This window comes from Pogoniulus pusillus, assembly GCF_015220805.1.
Source record: "Pogoniulus pusillus isolate bPogPus1 chromosome W unlocalized genomic scaffold, bPogPus1.pri SUPER_W_unloc_1, whole genome shotgun sequence".
In the NCBI taxonomy this organism is placed as follows: Eukaryota; Metazoa; Chordata; class Aves; order Piciformes; family Lybiidae; genus Pogoniulus; species Pogoniulus pusillus.
The window spans coordinates 2,291,869-2,310,715 of NW_026974535.1; the positions used below are offsets into that span (position 1 = coordinate 2,291,869).

The 18,847-nt window shown below is 45.0% G+C and overlaps 1 protein-coding gene across 11 annotated transcripts in view; it reads left to right on the plus strand.

Annotated features, from left to right (window-relative positions):
* Positions 1 to 18,847, plus strand: part of LOC135173792 (mesoderm induction early response protein 3-like) — a 40,121-nt gene that overhangs the window by 17,692 nt on the left and 3,582 nt on the right. For 10 of the 11 annotated variants that reach the window (XM_064140938.1, XM_064140941.1, XM_064140936.1 and 7 more), the window contains 3 exons: positions 6,524 to 6,675; positions 8,058 to 8,139; positions 11,369 to 11,463. In XM_064140938.1, coding sequence (XP_063997008.1) covers positions 6,524 to 6,675; positions 8,058 to 8,139; positions 11,369 to 11,463 — 329 coding nt within the window. The remainder of the gene's footprint in view (positions 1 to 6,523; positions 6,676 to 8,057; positions 8,140 to 11,368; positions 11,464 to 18,847) is intronic. The other variant, XM_064140937.1, reaches the window with a different exon arrangement.

Sequence of the window (18,847 nt, forward strand, 5' to 3'; positions counted from 1 at the left end):
GACATCTTGGGGGCAATTCTAACCTCTGGTCACACGTATTGACAGCTGTGGTACTGCGGTATCCCAACAGGGATGATTTACCCTGGAGACATTCACACTGGAATACAGTTGAACAGGGGGTTCAGTGCTTGTGAGAGGTGGCCATAAGAGAGCTAATCTATGGAGACTATGCAACAGAAGACCCTGATGAGGTACCTGTGAGCCGTGCTCTCCTAAATTAACTTATTCAGCTCACCCCCTCTAATTATGCCCATACATTGGCAAGTAAAATGGTGGGGAAAGATGATGAAACAACTCCTCTGACTGTTATTGAATTTTCTGATTAGATGAGGCCAATGGAGGACAGCCTCATGTTTAATGCCATGGTGTCAGCTATAAATACTATGGCTGAAAAGATAAAAGATGGCATGAAACAACTCAAGGAGGAATTTAAAACCTCCATATCCCAGTTGGCAAAGGGCAATGACCTTTCCTCTTTGCCATCGGAGTGGGTACATGTCTCAGCCATCAGAGATAGGTGACCTCCCAGAAGACCAGTTCAATCTAACTTGCTCAGAAATAGACAACAACAGTCACATGGATAAGTGGGATGGGAAACCTACCTCACCTCTGAAAAGAGTGAGAGGGTTACAAGATGACAAGACTAAAAGAGTAGTTGCCACAATTTCCCCAAATGACTCAAACAGTTCTGGCAATGATTCAGATAATACCTTTAAACACTGTGCCAATTGTACTTGCAATGGTCAATACTGGGGGGGGGGGCTGCCTCTTACCAGGTGGAGACCAGGAACCAAGAAGATAACAATATACTGGAATGTATATATTAGATGGCCTGGTACCTTGAAGATTCAGAAATATAGGGCTGCAGTGGAATCAGGTGTGCAATGTACATTGATGCCCTCAAATCATAAAGGAATAGAATCTATTACTATTTCTGGAATTACAGGAGGGTCTCAAGAACTGATGAGGTTGGAGGCAGAGATAAGTTTAACTGGGAATGATTTTGTGAAGGCATGCCATTGTAACAGGTCCAAATGCACCTTGCATTTTGGAAATTGACTTTGAGAGAAGGGTTTCTAAAGATCCCAAGGGTTATAAATGGACCTTCGGAATAGCAACTGTAGAAGCTGTTAGAGACAGATTGAAGTTGTCTGTTAGGCCTGAGCCCTCAGATGAGTCTGCAGTTGTTGGACAGTGTAATATAAAGGATGTGAAGTTGCAAATTGCCACTCAAACTGTACACCACAGGCAAAATAGAACAAACCGTGACTCTTTGGTGCCCGTACATGATCTGATTCGTTGTCTGGAATGCCAAGACGTCATTAAAAAAACCCATTCACCTTTCAGCAGTCCAATATGGCCTGTACCAAAGGCAAATGTAGAATGGTGACTGACAGTTGACTTTTGCGGCCTAAATGAAGTGACTTCGCCCATGAATTCTGCTGTGCCAGACGTGTTAGAACTCCAGCATGAGCTGGAATCCAAGGAGGCCAAATGGTATGCAACCATAGATGTTGCTAATGCTTTATTTCTATTCCAATAGCAGAGGAATGCAAGCCTCGGTTTCTTTCATGTGGAGGGGGATTCAGTATACATTTAACCGTTTGCCCCAGGGGTGGAAGCACAGCTTAATGATCTGTCATGCAGTGATCCATGATACGCTGGAGAAAGGGTGGAGCTCCAGTGCATCTGCAGTTCATTGATGACATCATTGTCTGGGGGAACACGGCACAAGACGTTTTTGAGAAAGGTAACAAAATAATTGACATTCTGCTGAAGGCAGGTTTTGCCATAAAGTGAGACAAGGTGAAAGGACCTGTTGGAGAGATATAATTTCTTGGAATTCATTGGCAAGATGGTCGCTGCCACATTCCAATGGGTGTAATAAATAAAGTTTCTGCCATGGCAAATCCCACAAATAAGAAGGATAAATTATCTTTCTTAGGAACAGTTGGATTTTGGAGGCTGCACATCCCTGGTTACAGTCAAATTGTAAAACCTTTGCATGATGTAACTCGAAAGAGGAACAACTTTAGGTGGGGACCTGAACAACAAGCAGCCTTTGTTCAGATAAAGCAGGAAGTAGTTCATGGAATGGGTTTGGGACCTGTCCAGTCCAGTTCGAACATTAAGAACATTCTGTACATGGCTGCAAGTGATAATGGTCCAACCTGGTGCCTATGGCAAAGAGCCCCAGGAGGAACATGCAGCTGACCACTTGGTTTCTGGAATAGAGGATATAGATGGTCAGAAGCAAACTATATGCCAACAGAGAAGGAGATCTTTTCTGCTTCCAAAGGAGTAAAAGCTGCTTCTGAAGTAATTGGAACAGACTCTCAACTTCTTTTGGCTCCCAAATGACCAGTTTTGAACTGGATGTTTAATAGAAAGGGGTCATCACCACATCACACAACCGATGTTACCTGGTCTAAGTGGATGGCTCTCATAACGCAGCGAGCATGCATGGAAATTTTGAACGACCTGGCACAGTGGAGATAATCACCAAGGCACAAACTGTCTAAATCCTCCAGAGGAGCGAGTAACTCAGGCTGAAGAAGCTCCTCCTTACGGTGTTTTGTCTAATGAAGAAAGGAACTATGCTTTATTTACAGATGGTTCCTGTTGCCTTGTTGAAAACAAGCGAAAATGGAGAGCTGCAGTTTGGAGCCCTGTGCGAGCAGCAGCTGCAGCAAAAGCTAGAGAAGGTGAATCGAGCCAGTTTGCAGAGGTAAAAGCTATCCAACTTGCTCTTGATGTGGCTGAACATGAGAATTGGCCCATGCTTTACCTCTACACTGATTTGTGGATGGTGGCTAATGCCTTATGGGGTTGGCTAAAGGACTGGAAAAGAAATAATTGGCAATGGAAAGGAAAGCCAATTTGGGCTGCTGACTTATGGCAGGACATTGCTATCTGTCTAGAGAAAGTTCCTGTAAGAGTACAACAGACACTCACATGCCCAAGAGTAAAGCTACTGAGGAACATCAGCACAACCATCAGGCAGATTTGGCTGCCAAGGTGTTTCAAACCAATGTAAATTGTAACTTGGATTTAGATTGGGAACACCGAGGTGAACTGTTCTTATTCATGTGGGCCCATGATTCCTCAGGACATCAAGGTAGAAATGCTGCCTATCAATGGACATGGGATAGAGCAATCAACATATCCATGGACGCTGTAACACAAGCTATACACGACTGTGATGTCTGCTGCTATTAAGCCAAGCGTCTGAAGCCCTTGTGGTATGATGAGTGATGGGCAAAGTAAAAATACGGTGAAGTGTGGCAGATTGATTACATCACTCTACCTCGTTCTCAAACTGGAAAGCGATATGTGCTGACCATGGTAGGAAGCAAGAACTGGATGGCTGGCAACCTATCTAGTTTCCCATGCTACTGCACATAACACCATTCTTGACTTGAAAGACAAATCCTGTGGCAACTTGGCTCTCCAGGGCGAATTGAAAAAAAGGGTAGGAAGGATGAGCCAGGCAACTACAGACCAGTCGGTCTCATTTCTCTGCCCAGTGAGATCATGGAGCAGATCATAGAATACTACACTACGCTTAATCTTGGTCAAAAGGCTGAGAAACAATCCTCCTGGAGGCAATAGTGAAACAGAAGAATAGTGAAGAGGTGATTGGCAACAACCAGCATGGCTTCACCAAGGGCAAATCCTGCCTGACAAACCTGGTGGCTTTCTGTGAACAGGTCACAACATTCATAGATCAGGGGCAAGCCACTGATGTCATTTATGTGGATCTAAGCAAGGCCTTTGACACTGTCCCACACCACATCCTGGTCTCCAAGCTGGTGACACATGGGTTTGATGGGTGGACCACGAGATGGATAAAGAACTGGCTTGATGGCCGCACCCAAAGAGTGGCTGTCAATGGGTCCATGTCCAAGTGTACGCCAGTGACAAGTGGAGTCCCTCATGGATCAGTCCTGGGACCAGTCATGTTCAACAACTTTGTCGGTGACATGGACAGAGGCACTGAGTGCACCCTCAGCAAGTTTTCTGATGACACTAAGCTGTGTAGTGCAGCAGACATGCTGGAGGGAAGGGATGCCATCCAGAGGGACCTGGACATGCTGGAGAGGAGGGCACAAGCCAACCTCATGAGGTTCAACAAGACCAAGTGCAGTGTCCTGCATCTGGATCGGGGTAAACCCAAGCACAAATACAGGCTGGGCAGTGACTGTCTGGAGAGCAGCCCTGAAGAGAGGGACTTGGGGGTGCTGGTGGGCAAGAAGCTCGACATGAGCCAGCAGTGTGCATGTGCAGCTTGGAGGGCAAACCAGATCCTGGGCTGCATCAGGAGAAGTGTGGCCAGCAAGGCCAGGGAGGTGATTCTCCCCCTCTGCTCTTGCGAGACTCCCCACCTAGAGTACTATGTCCAATTACAGGAAGGATACGGATGTGCTGGAGTGTGTCCAGAGAAGGGCCACTGGGATGATCAGAGGGCTGGAGCACCTCTCCTATGAGGACAGACTGAAAGAGTTGGGGCTGTTCAGTCTGGAGAAGAGGAGGCTCCGAGGTGGCCTTGTTGTGGCCTTCCAGTATCTGAAGGGGGCCTACAAAAAAGCTGGAGAGGGACTTTTTAGGCTATCAGGGAGTGACACAACTAGGGGGAATGGAGCGAAGCTGAAGATGGGTAGGTTCAGGCTGGACACGAGGAGGAAGTTCTTCACCGTGAGAGTGGTAGGACCCTGGAATGGGTTGCCCAGGGAGGTGGTTGAGGCCCCGTCCATGGAAGTGTTTAAGGCCAGGCTGGATGGAGCTCTGGCCAGTCTGATCCAAGGTAGGGTGTCCCTGCCCACGACAGGGGGATTGGAACTAGATGATCCTTGTGGTCCCTTCCAACCCTGACTGCTTCTATGATTCTGTGAATCAGATAATGGCACTCATTTTAAGAATAACCTCATAAAAACTTGGGCCAAAGAGCACAGCATTGAGTGGATATACCACATCCCCTATTACACACCTGCCACTGAACATTTCAATGGTTTGCTGAAAACAACTTTAAAAGCGATGGGGGAGGAACCTTAAAGAATTGGGAGAAACATCTAGCCCAAGCTACCTGGGTAGTGAACAGTAGAGGTTCTGCCAACCAAGCAGGTCCAGCTCATTCAGATTTGTTATGAAAGGTAGAAAGTGACAGGGTTCTGTCATTCGTGAAAAGAATTTGTTGGGGAAGTCTGTTTGGGTATTCTCCCCTTCAGGGGAGGCTACACCTGTCTGAGGGGTGGTTTCTGCTGAAGGACCTGGTCATACATACTGGGTTATGCAAAAGAATGGTAGAATACAATGTGTTCTTCGAAGGAACTTGACATTGTCAGACAGAATGTAGATGTAAGTTGTTATGAGTTCTTTTGCAGATTATTGTGGTGCCCATAAAACTGATGAAGAACCCACCATCCATGAGCATGAACCCTGTGAGTGCTAAGAGTCCTGCTCCATCCCGTTTACTGAAGAAAACATCTGACTGTTTCCTGAAAACCTTTGAGCTAGCCAATGCCTGAGACAGATGGAAACGAGGAGATGGATGACTGGGAATTGGAGAAAATGCCTGAAGTCTGGATAACTACTGTCCATGACACTGATGTTGTCCCTAATTAGATGGAATGACTTGATGCTCCAGTGGGAATTATATTAAAGTAGTGGATTGTGGCCGTTTGAGCTAGATTTCTATAAAAAAGAAACTTAGAAGTGGAAGCTCTGAGTGGAGAGGTGAACATTCTAGGGATAGGCCATATAATGGTAACAATGGATAAGTTAATATAATTTCATTGGAGCATCAAGAGTTTTATGTCTGGAAGCAGAGCTTGTACCTTCCCCTTACTGCTTCTGCTGCGCCTGCTGTTATCTCCCCCTGCCACTTTTTTGGCTGTTGCTGCTTTGCTGCTACTTGACCCCTTCCCCATCTTCATTATTGTATTTCTGTAGTAGTTTATTCTCCCTATATTGTTAAACTATAAGAAATGCAATTTCCTCTTTCCCTGACTTTCCAAAAATCTGTGTTGTAGTGAGTTTATTCTACTGGGGGAGGGATCCACCCTAACCCAGGACAAGGACCCAGAACTGGACACACAGTGTGGCCTAACCAGTGCTGAGTATGAGGAAGAATGACTTCCCTAGTTCTGCTGGCCACACTATTCCTGATACAAGCCAGGATGCTATTGGCCTGTTTGGCTACCTGGGCACACTGCTGACTTGTTCAGCCACCTGTCAAATAAAAATGAGTGGTTTTCCTGGGTGAAGATGATGAACATATAGGCATAGTTTCACTAGAATCTGTTAATGTCTCAGGAGTCCAATGCCTTCTCATTGTTATGGAACCAGAATTTCTTTGCCATGCCATGCTGCAGAGTCTCTCTGAACAGAGGCTTTCGGGGATAAAGTGGCATAATGGTGCTTGATTTGATTACTTCTGTATTCCTGCTTGTCTTTCTGAAAGAACTTTTTATGTTATAGCCTTAAAAATGTCTCACCTGGCATTAATGGATTTCTATTTTAACAGCCTATGGAAATGAAGATCATTTACTTTGGAAGCCTGATGTGATCTCAGAAAGTAAAGTTAAAGAATACCTTTTTGAAACCTTCTTAAGAACGGGAAACAAAAACATGATTGGCAGGATTCCTGAAGGACTGCATACAAGGGATAACGAACAAGTATGTATTATATCCCGTTCCATTTGTGATACATTACTCTTTAATAAGTATTCTCTTTCTCTGCCTTGTATTATGAAGGCAGTGATAACTTTTTTTATTACTTGGATGTTATTTGGATTAGGATCTTATTTGTAATTTCAAACATGTGCTTAAAATTATGAGTATTTGAATGTTGGTTGCATTGTGTTTTTTCTGATTGCCATGCTGTTAACAAATCCAGCTTTTCTAAGAATAGCATATAATGTTTTACATTTGCTTAATTACACCTTGGATGGTTTTGCTTCTGGTTGTTCTTTTCAAACTTCCATCCTATATAAACCACTCGCTGGATAAGAAGTTGGCTGGATGGTCACATGCAGAGAGTTGCGATCAATGGCACAATGTCCACCTGGAGACCAGTGACAAGTGGCGTCCCTCAGGGGTCAGTGCTGGGACCAGTGCTGTTTAACATCTTTGTCAGCAATATGGACAGAGGAATCGAGTGCACCCTCAGCAAGTTTGCAGATGACACCAAGCTGTGTGGCACAGTTGACTTGCTAGAGGGAAGGGATGCCATCCAGAGGGACCTGGAGAGGTAGGCCCAAGCCAACCTCACGAAATTCAATAAGGAGGAGGAAAGGGACTTTGGGTGTCTTGATTGATGAAAAGCTCAACATGAGCCAACAGTGTGTGTGCGCAGCCCAGACAGCCAACCATGTCCTGGACTGCATCAAGAAAAGCATTCCTAGCAGGGCAAGGGAGGTTATTCTCCCCCTTTACTGTGCTCTTGTGAGACCCCACCTGGAGTACTGTGTGCAATTCTGGAGCTCCCAACACAAGAAGGACATCGAACTGTTGGAGGGAGTCCAGAGGAGGGCCACAAAGTTGATCAGAGGGCTGGAGCACCTCTCCTATGAGGACAGGCTATGAGAATTGGGACTCTTCAGCCTGGAGAAGAGAAGGCTTCGAAGAGACCTCATAGTGGCCTTCCAGTATATGAAGGCGGCCTACAAGAATGCTGGAGAGGGACTATTTACAAGGTCTTGCAATGACAGGAAGAAGGGTAATGGGTTTAATCTGGAAGAGGGGAGATTCAAACTAGATGTTAGGAAAGGGTTCTTTACAGTGGAGGTGGTGAGACACTGGCACAGGTTGCCCTGGGAGGTTGTGGATGCTCCCTCCCTGGAGGTGTTCAAGGCCAGGTTGGATGAGGCCTTGAGCTACCTGTTCTAGTGGGAGGTGTCCCTGTATATGGTGGGGAGTTGGAACTAGATGATCTTTAAGGTCACTTCCAACCTAAACCATTCTAAGATAAATCCTTAAAAAAAAAAGATGCTCCCTGAAAGGTGAGTTTCGGAAGTTTAGATTGGATATTGACTCTAAAACCTGCTTTTATTTTATAGGCTCTATATGAACTTCTCAGAAGTAGCCATAATGTTAAAGAAGCACTTGAAAGATACTGCTCAAATGGAAAGGCATCTCAAGGTAAGGGACAATACCTCCTTTTTAAGAAATATATGTTTGTAGGAGAAAAAAAAAAGTATAGAAAACCCTTGAGTACAATTCATACTGATGAGCACATCCCTTTCCACAGTGTCTTTAGCACAGTTTGTGTATAATTTGACTTGACCAGATGCAAACTTCTCTATCAGAAATGTCCAACTTGTATGAAGATTGTAGAATCAGCTTTTACACATTTTCTTCCCTTCTTTCCTCCATTGCCATTATAAAAACGGCACAGACTGAGGAGAAGGATGAGGGGAGTCATGATTTTGCTCCCTGAAGACAGTTCTCACCCAGGTTATAATTGATCATGATCTGAAAAAGGTAATGTAATCTTATGACATTTATACCAGTATCAGGAGAACATAGCTGACTATGTAAGTGAGCCCTAGTCCTCATCACTGTGCTAACATTGTGCTGTATCAACCCTGAACTGGGTCTACTGCATAGTCTATACGTCTCTGGTAGTGTGGAGAGATTTACTTTAGTTTGCAATGGAAAGTGAGCTTCCATATTGTATGTCCCTAACTTTATTACTCACTCAAACAAAAATCAGAGTTTATAATTTAGTGGACAAATTTCAGTGCTTTGTCCTGTATTTTATCATGTTGCATAAAGTAGAAATGGACTATGAACCCTGGTATAAGTTGGCAGGTATTCCCTCCTCAGAACTGGATCCAAAGGGAATTTGAGTGTTTATAAGTTAGGTGCTGTGAAATCTAACTATCCAAGGTAAAGGTGAAGGGAATGATAATCATATAATGTCAGGGGCTGGAAGGGACCTGGAAAGATCATCTGATCCAGCCCCCCTGCCAGAGCAGGATTACCTAGAGCAGATCACACTGGAAAACATCCAGACGGTTCTTGAATATCTCCAGAGAGGGAGACTCCACAGCCTCCCTGGGCAGCTGGTTCCAGTGCTGTCACCCTCACAGTGAAAAAATTCTTCCTCAGGTTCACATGTGTGATGGTTTGGTGTTCCCCACCCCCCCACACTTTGGAAATCACCCAGACTAGACTCAGCCAGCTCTGGAAATTGAATGAAGCTTATTATTTACAGCTTAGCACAATATACAAGCAGATATTTACAGTTATATACAGAAATATACAAGGTAAAAGGGAATACAGAAACACAACACCCTTCCCAGAAACTTGAGTCCCCAGCAGGGGGTCTCAACCGCCCCTTCACCTTCCCCCTACCCGTCCCAAGGAAGAATGGAGGTTCAGCCGGGGGTTAGGAAGCAAAGTGGATTAGGAAAGAAAAACAGAGGGTGAGGTTAGAGAGAGAGATGCAGCTCAGAGCTCCCCAGCAGGAGAAATGCCTTTATCTGTGTTTTGATTCTTCTTGTATCTCTCAGTAAGCCTATGAGTGAAGTAGACATCACCATTGTTTTCCTTTCACAGCCTGTAATCTAGTTCTTCTCACCAAAACATTCTAGCTTGCTTCAAACTAGCACAACATGGAACCTCCTGTGCCTCAATTTCCACCCATTGCCCCTTGTCCTGTCACTGGGCATCACTGAGAAGAGACTGGCTCCATCCTCCTGGCACCTGCCCCTTACATATTTATAAACATGAATGAGGTCACCCCTTAGTCTCCTCCTCTCCAAACTAAAAAGCCTCAGCTCCCTCAGTCTCTTCTCATAAGGAAGATGTTCCACTTCCTTAATAATTTTTGTGGCTCTGCGCTCCCTGTCCTTGTTAAGATGGGGGGCCCAGAACTAGACACAATACTCCAGATGAGGCCTCACCAGGACAGAGTAGAGGGGAAGAGAGAACCTCCCTCGACCTGCTAACCACACCCCTAAGGAAGCAGTGCTTCAGAAGAAGAGATTGTGTAGCGCTAAGCAATAAGGAAGTATCAGTTGCATGGCTGTATTTTAGGTTCTTGTTTTGAACTGGAAAAATACCTCTGCCCATTTGTGGATCAGAACCCCAAATTCTATCCTGAGGACTAGTACTTCCCCCCTGCCCCAAGTCAGATGGGATATATACCCTCATTAAAAGTTAGCATAAGGTTATGCTAAGAAAGGCCCTATGATCTACTCTACCTGTTGAAGTTCATTGTTATTCTCAATGGGAGTTAAAAATATTAATCTCCCGAGATAATTTCTTAACAGAGAGAACTCTGTAGTAAGGAGTGCAAAATTAATGGAGTTGGAAAGAAAAAAAAATCTTGTAGTGAAATGATTATCACCTTCATCTGGGAGCAGAAAGATTCCAGTGTCTGCTTTCAGAAATGTTTAGAAATGTGTTTGTTGGTTGTTCTGCTTTGGGTTGTTGTTTTTTTTTTTTTTGTGGGAATGGGGGGTATCTGAGTGCTGTTATCAAATCTTGTGGGATTGTTTGTTGGTTTGTTTTTCTTCTTTTTTTTTTTTGATGACAAGCTTCTTAAGAAATAATAAATCAAGTCTTTTGAATGTCCTTGCCTTCCAGGATAAAAGATTTCATGAATCAGACTCATAAAAGAGTCTTTATAAGTAAGAATATTAGATTTCAGGTAGAATGTCTATACAGTAAAGAACATGGATATTAGGAAAAAATTCTTTACTGAAAGAGTGATTTGGCATTGGAATAGGCTGCTTAGGGAGATGGTGGAGTCACTATCCCTGGAGGTGTTAAAAAAATACGTAGACATGCCACTTGGGGATATGGTTTAATGGCCATGGTGCTCCTAAGTTGACAGTTGGACTTAATGATCTTTTCCATCCAAACAGTTCTGTGGTTCTGTGGGTCTAAATAATTGAACAGTTGGAGGTTTTAGAAAATTTGGGTATTCATTCATTAGCAATGCAAACATTTTATTCTCTGTGAAAGGTTACAGATTCACCAGTTATATCAGGTTGGAAGGGACCCTCAAAGGTGAACTTGACCAACCTCCCTGCAGTAAGCAGAGACACCTCCAACTAGATCAGGCTGCCCAGGGCCACATCAAGTCTGATCTTGAATGTCTCTAGGGATGGGGCCCCAACCATATCCCTGGGCAGCCTGTCCCAGTAGTTCACCACTCTCATTGTGAAGAAATTCTTCCTTATGTCCAACCTAAATCTACCCTGCTCCAGTTAAAAATGTTTGCCTCTCATCCTATTGCTATAAGCCCTTCTAAACAGTCCTTCCTCAGCCTTCCTGTATGCCCCCTTCAGATATTGAAATGTAGTTATAGATTAGTGAATGAAAATAAATTTATCATGCTACTTTTTCAATTGTCTAGAAGAGATGACAGCATGGACAGAAGAAGAATGCAGAAGCTTTGAACATGCGCTTCTGATTTATGGTAAAGACTTTCATCTTATACAGAAAAACAAGGTTAGTATTTTATAGTTAAATGGAAGAATTGGTAGATTATACAATACTGAAAATTTCTAAAAGCAATAAATTTTGGAGAAGCCACCCAGAAGAATGAAATAGGAACCAACATTAAAATCAACTTGATGTTTCTGTTCTAATTTTACCTCCAATGTCATTGGGAAAGCTAGATGTTGCAAGAAGAGTCTCTAAAATTGACTTCTGTTTATGCATTTATAGTATAATTGTCTGCCTCTCCTAGAAGTGTAGTATTTCCATACCATGGTTGTGGGAGGGGAAAATGCATCTTAATTATTTTTGTCACCAGTAATGTGTAATTCTACAGAAACAGGTTTAGCTCTTTGTATTTTCAGAAAGTGGAGTCATCCGTCAGTACTCCGGTTTCTGGCCAACGGTGGTGGTTTGGGTGTTACCTGCCCCCCCACACTTTGGAAATCACCTAGACTAGACTCAGCCAGCTCTGGAAATTGAATGAAGCTTATTATTTACAGCCTAGCACAATATACAAGCAGATATTTACAGTATATACAGTTATATACAGAAATATACAAGGGCCCCATATGCCGGCCAGACCCCTTCCACAGGGAGGTCTGCTGCCTCCCTGGGGCCCGGGTCAGGGATGTTACCAGGAGGCTGCCTACTGTAGTGAAGCCCTCTGATTACTATCCCTTATTAGTTATAGAGGCAGGAAATGATGAGGTTAATACCAGAGGGCTAAAAGCTATGAAAAGGGACTTCAAGGCATTGGGAAAAGCAGTTGAGGGAGCAGGAGCACAGGTAGTCTTTTCATCTTTACCCTTAGTCACAGGTTGGAATGCAGAGAGGAATAGGAAAGCCTATTTGATTAACAAGTGGCTCAGAGGCTGATGCCTCCAACAAAACTTTGGATTCTTTGATCTTGGGGAACTTTATATTGCCACAGGTCTGCAAGCAACAGATGGGGTACAACTGATGCAGAGGGGGAGAAGGACCCTGGCACATGAGCTGGCTGGGCTTGTTGAGAGGGCTTTAAACTAGAGTGGAAGGGGGAGGGGGTTAAACATGGTAGCACTAGAGATAAACTGAAGGAACTTGGGGATGGTAGGGTAGAGCTAGGGGTAAAAGCAGCAGCCCAGCTGAAGTGCATGTACACTAATGCACGCAGTATGGGTAACAAACAAGAGGAGCTGGAAGCCTTGGTACAAGAGGAAAATTATGATGTTGTCGCCATCACAGAAACGTGGTGGAATGACTCGCATGACTGGAGTGCTGTAATCAATGGCTACAGACTCTTCAGGAGAGACAGGCAAGGGAGAAGAGGTGGGGGAGTGGCTCTGTATATTAGGAATGCTCTGGATGTCATGGGGGTAGAAATCAAGGATGATCAAGTTGAGTCATTATGGGTGAGAATTAAGGGGAAGGCCTTCGAAGGGCAGACTTCAGCCTATTTAAGGAACTAACTCAGAAAGTTCCTTGGGAAAGAGCCCTTAAAAACAAAGGGGTCCAGGAAGGTTGGACCTACTTCAAGAAAGAACTCCTGAAGGCACAGGAGAAGGCTGTGCCATTGTACCAGAAGACAAGCCGACAAGGGAGGCAGCCAGACTGGATGGACAAGGAGCTGCTAAAGGAATTAAAGATAAAAAAGAGGGGAGGTTTCCCAGGAAAAGTTCAAGGATGTTGCTAGGTCTTGTAGAAAAAAAATTCGAGAGGCAAAAGCCCATTTAGAGCTTAGGCTGGCCACGGCTGTTAAGGAAAATAAAAAATGTTTCTATAAATATATTAATGGCAAGAGAAGGGCCAAGGACAACCTCCAGTCCTTGTTAGATAGAGAGGGGAATATAGTGACAAAGGATGAGGAAAAGGCAGAGGTGCTTAACACCTTCTTTGCCTCAATCTTCAATAGTGAGACAAGTGGTCTCCAGGACAACTGGACTCCTAAAGTGGCAGATGGCATCAGGGTCCAGTATAGTCCCCCTCTAATCCATGAGGAAGAAGTAAGGGACCTGCTGAGACACTTGGATCCTCACAAGTCCATGGGACCGGATGGGATCCACCCTAGGGTGCTGAGAGAGCTGGCAGATGAGCTGGCCAAGCCACTCTCCATCCTCTTTTTATGATCAGGTTACCTGCCTAGTGAATGTGGGGAAGGCTGTGGATGTAGTCTACCTGAACTTCAGCAAAGCCTTTGACACCGTCTGCCACAACAAGCTCCTGGCCAAGCTGGCAGCTCATGGCTTGGACAGATTCACTCTGTGCTGAGTCAAGAACTGGCTGGATGGCCGAGCCCAGAGAGTGGAGGTGAATGGTGCCACATCCAGTTGGCAGCCAGTCACTAGTGGTGTTCCCCAGGGGTCAGTGCTGGGCCCAGTCCTGTTCAACATCTTTATTGATGATCTGGATGAGGAGGTTGAGTCCTGCATCAGTAAGTTTGCAGATGACACCAAGCTAGGAGCAGGTGTTGATCTGTTGGAAGGTAGGAGAGCCCTGCAGAGGGACCTGGACAGGCTGGATGGGTGGGCAGAGGCCAATGGGATGAGATTTAACAAGGCCAAGTGCAGGGTTCTGCACTTTAGCCACAACAACCCCAAGCAGCGCTACAGGCTGGGGACTGAGTGGCTGGAGAGCAGCCAGGAGGAAAGGGACCTGGGGGTACTGATAGATAGTAGGCTGAATGTGAGCCAGCAGTGTGCCCAGGTGGCCAAGAGAGCCAATGGCATCCTAGCCTGCATCAGGAACAGTGTGGCCAGTAGGACAAGGGAGATTATTCTTCCCCTGTGCTCAGCACTGGTCTGGCCACACTCTGAGTACTGTGTCCAGTTCTGGGCACCTCAATTCAAGAGAGATGTTGAGGTGCTGGAATGTATCCAGAGAAGGGCTACAAGTCTGGTGAAGGGCCTGGAACACAAACCCTATGAGGACAGGCTGAGGGAGATGGGGTTGTTTAGCCTGGAGAAGAGGAGGCTCAGGGGTGACCTCATTGCTGTCTACAACTACCTGAAGGGAGGTTGTAGCTAGGTGGGGTTGGTCTCTTCTCCCAGGCAACCAGCAATAGAACAAGGGGACACAGTCTCAAGTTGTGCCAGGGTAGGTCTAGGCTGGATGTTAGGAGGAAGTTCTTCACAGAGAGAGTGATTTCCCATTGGAATGGGCTGCCTGGGGTGGTGGTGGAGTCACCATCCCTGGAGGTGTTCAAGAAAAGTCTGGATGAGGCACTTAGTACCATGGTCTAGTTGACTGGATAGGGCTGGATGCTAGGTTGGACTGGATGATCTTGGAGGTCTTTTTCAACCTGGTTGATTCTATGATTCTATGATAAAAGGTAATACAGAAACACAACACCCCTCCCAAAAACCTGAGTCCCCAGGAGGGGCTCCCAACCGCCCTTCCACCTTTTCCCACCCCTCTACCTTACCGCAGACATTGCCTTGTGCCCCACGGAAGAATGGGGGTTCAGCCAGGGGTGTTAGGAGGTGAGTGGATTAATCAGAGAGACAGAGGGTGACGTTAGAGAGAAAATGCCTCTCAAAGCCCAGGCAGTGTCCAAACTGCCTTATCTGTGCTTATACTCTTTTTCATATACATCTCAGAAAGCCTATGAGTGAAGTAGACATCACCATTGTTTCCTTTTCACAGCCTGTAATCTAGTTCTTCTCACCAAAACATTCTAGCTAGCTTGAAACTAGCACACCAACAAAGGAGTTCTAATCTTGATCTGGAATTCTTTCAATTGACCTCTGTGCCTGAAGATTAGGAATTGGATTATATATATGCATATTTTCTTTTTTTTTTAATCAAATATACATAGCATTTGGTACAGCTGACAATATGACTGGTTCTGAATTTTTTGTACATCTCTTGTATGCTTTGAAACCACCTTTTATTTTTGCTAGTATGGGGGTATGATTTTGATTTATGCTGGAAATGGTGTTGATAACACACGGATGTTTTTGTTACTGCTGAGCAGTGCTTACACAGAATCAAGACCACAGGCAGCAGTGGGAATAGAGCATTGAGGGGCTGGCAGTACAGGCTGCCTGCCACAAAGCCCTCTAGGCATGCAGGCAGCAGCAGGAATGGAGAGATGCAGGGATGTGCAGAGTAGGCAGAACAGCGGGAGCACAGTGGCACCACTTCCTCTAGCTCTCTGCTTCCCCAGAAATCCCCATTTTCCTCTCACCCCTCATGCAGCAGGTGTGGGGGAAGGTGATACCCCTAGAGCTGTGCAGAGCACTGCATGCACACCTGCCTTTCAGTGGCGCTGTTTGAGACAACCAAAACACTTGGGGTCTCACACTGACCAAAGGGATATTCCATACCGTATAATGTCATGCTCAGCAGTAAGTCCAGGGAGGGGTGTATTGCGGAGAGCAGGAATTAATACGTGGCAAAGTCAGGAATTTATCAAAAATAGTTATTTTTTATTTTCCCAAAAACCCGCCCCCACAACTATATATACAAAGATTAATTTAGTTTAATAAGCAGATTCAGTTGCATGAGAATTAACCTACAAGGATACCATCAATAATCTGACCATATTGGAAGTCAGAAGTTGGAAAAGGACTCAGCTATTAATTAATAGCGTTTTCTTACTAAATTAAGCTAAGCTAAGCCAAATAACTCACTCAGGCTGACTCGTGCGGTCTGTCTTCCTCCTCTAGCAGCTGCAGGAATTGTTAAGGGTCGTTAAGGGTCGTTAGGCACACAAAGGTGTTAATAGGAAAGCGAATCCTTGGTCTCTCTGCAGTCCAGGCACAGGGGAGTGTGTGAGCTCAGGCATACACATATGTCCAGGCACAGGCAAACTCCAAAGCGGGAACCCCAAAGGCGGGAAGACCCCCAATATTTATAACCTTCACTAGACAAAGGGCAGAGTTACCACACCTTAGGCGCGAAAGCGCACGGCCAATCCCAGCCTGGCTCCAGCGCAGGAACTCACGGGGCAGCCCTCCCCCCCTTCACGGCTGCAGGGCAGGCGAGGGGGGGGGAAAACAGACGGCTTTTCCCCCTTCCCCCCGAAGTCCGGGCAGGAGAGGAATTTAGGGGTACAGGACTCCAGGACAGGGTGAAAGCTGACAGGGGCTACCATTGCTTGGGGACTGGCTGAGCATTGATGGTGGTGAGCAGTTGTTTTCATTCACATTGCTTGTCTGTTGGGTTTTGTTTTCCTCTTTTTTTTTTTTAATAATATTTGTTTTAAATTATTAAGCTGTCTTTACCTCAACCTGTGAGTATTACCCTTCAAATTCTTCCACTTCTATCCTACAGAGGGGGGAGTGAGTAAACAGCTGTGTGGTGCATAGTTGCTGGCCACAACAATTTTTTTTCTTTATGAAACCGATGGCTTTGTGTTTCAGGTAAACTTTATAGGGTTGTGTTTGCTATTCAACAGTCAGATAGTCCTACTCAACACTTGACTTAATCTGCCCTAATGGTAAATATTTGTGTGGTTCAAATTTTAAATGGACCTTACCAATAAACAATAATGTACTAGAGATAAAACAGAATAATTAAAAAAACAACTTTCAACATGGGTTGATCAATCTGTCAATATGGACCAGCATTTGAAGTACCCGAAATCTTTTCTGCTTCATTTTTCTTAGATCATTGATTCACTTAGCTCTTTCCATCTTGAAAAAGTCTGTCTTACAATTGTAAAATTTGTTATGTAGGTTATGAGCTGAAATGCTTCAGATTTAGGTAGTTTTAATCTAGTTAAAATGTCCCAAACAAACACCCCAAACCTCCAAAAACTAAAAAAAAAACAACTCCCTAAACCCAAACAGTGCAATAACCACCCCCTAAACAAAAACAAAACAACATCCCTATGCTCTTTCCAGGATGCCTGTCCCTTCTTCCAATTCCTCTGTAGTCCCAACTTGCCCTTTAGATTGACCATCAGGTCACAACTCAGCCATAGGGGGCTCTTGCCTTCCTTGTCCACTTTCTTATATGTGGGGATCGTGATCTCTTGTGCTCTATAGAAAGCATTCTTAAAGATCTGCCAGCTCTGTTCTCCCTTGTCTCCAAGGGCCATTTCCCACAGGATCTTATTTACTAACTCCTTGAAGAGCTGGAAGTTTGCTCTTCTAAAATGTAGTCTTAACTATGCTTCTCATGGGCTTCATACCCCTTAAGACAGTGAACTGCACTAGTGCATGATTCCTGCAGCCCAAGCTGCCTTTTACTTGGACATCCCTGATGAATTCACTTGCATTTGTGATCAACAGGTGAAATAACACATCCCCTTGTGTAGGGCTGTTTAATTTCTCGTTTTAAGAAGTTGTCATCTAGGCACTCTAGGAGCCTCCCGAATTGCCTACAGCTAGCTATGATACTTTTCCAACAGATGTTGGGGTGGTTAAAATCCTGTAAAAGGATGAGAGCCTGTGATCGTGATGTCTCCTCAAGCTGGAGTAAGAAGGCTTCATCAATAGGCTCCACTTGATCGAGTGGCCTGTAGTAGACTCCTACCAGAAGGCTCCCTCTGTTGTCCCGATCCCTAATACCTACCCATAAGCTTTCAACCTGCTCATGGCTATTCTTTAGTGACAACTCTTTGTACTCTATCTGCTTGCTTACATGGAGGGCAACACCTCCATCCTTTCTTCCTCTCCTGTCCCTCCTGAACAGCCTGTAGCCATTGATAGCCAGACTCCAGTCATAGGATTCACCCCACCAAGTTTCTGTAATTGCCACTATGTCATAATTTTCCTGTAATAGGATAGCTTCCAACTTCTCCTGTTTGTTGCCCATGCTGTGTGCATTGGTGTAGAGACACTTCGGTTGGGCTGCTGGCTATGTCACCTTCTTAGAGGAGCACCCCATTGTTCCCCCAAGGCATTTCATGGGAGCTACTCTTCTGTCTCCCATTACCTCAGAATCCCTTGGCTCAGCTCTGTAAGACCTTTGCTGCAGTGTTGACAGCATACTTCAGGGTAACAGGTTGAAGACCCTCACATTCACCCCATCCTTTCAACCCTGGTGTGTCTTCCTACCACTTGTCACAAGACAATTTTGATATTGTCACCATCTCCCACCTTGTACAGGGTTAACCCTCCAGGGGGAGTGACTTTGAACCTGACCCTAGGTGGTCTTGACCCCTCCCCAAGAGTGGGTCTGAACACCACCAGGTGATTCATGGTTAGCCCACTCCCCCTTCCTGTCTAAAGGTCTATAAAAGCAGGGGGAACTTCCTGATCTCTCTGTCTTTACACTCCCTGCCTCCCTGCTTACCAGCATCACCATCCTGTTCCTGGTTCTCTTTTGTTTTGCCACGTGGCCATCACCCACGAGACAGACAAACCCATTGCCATTAAAAATCTGGTTGTATTTACACATTTTGTATTTGTTTTCCCTTCCCTGTACCTTTGTAACTTACATACCTCAGATACCTTTTTAATTTATT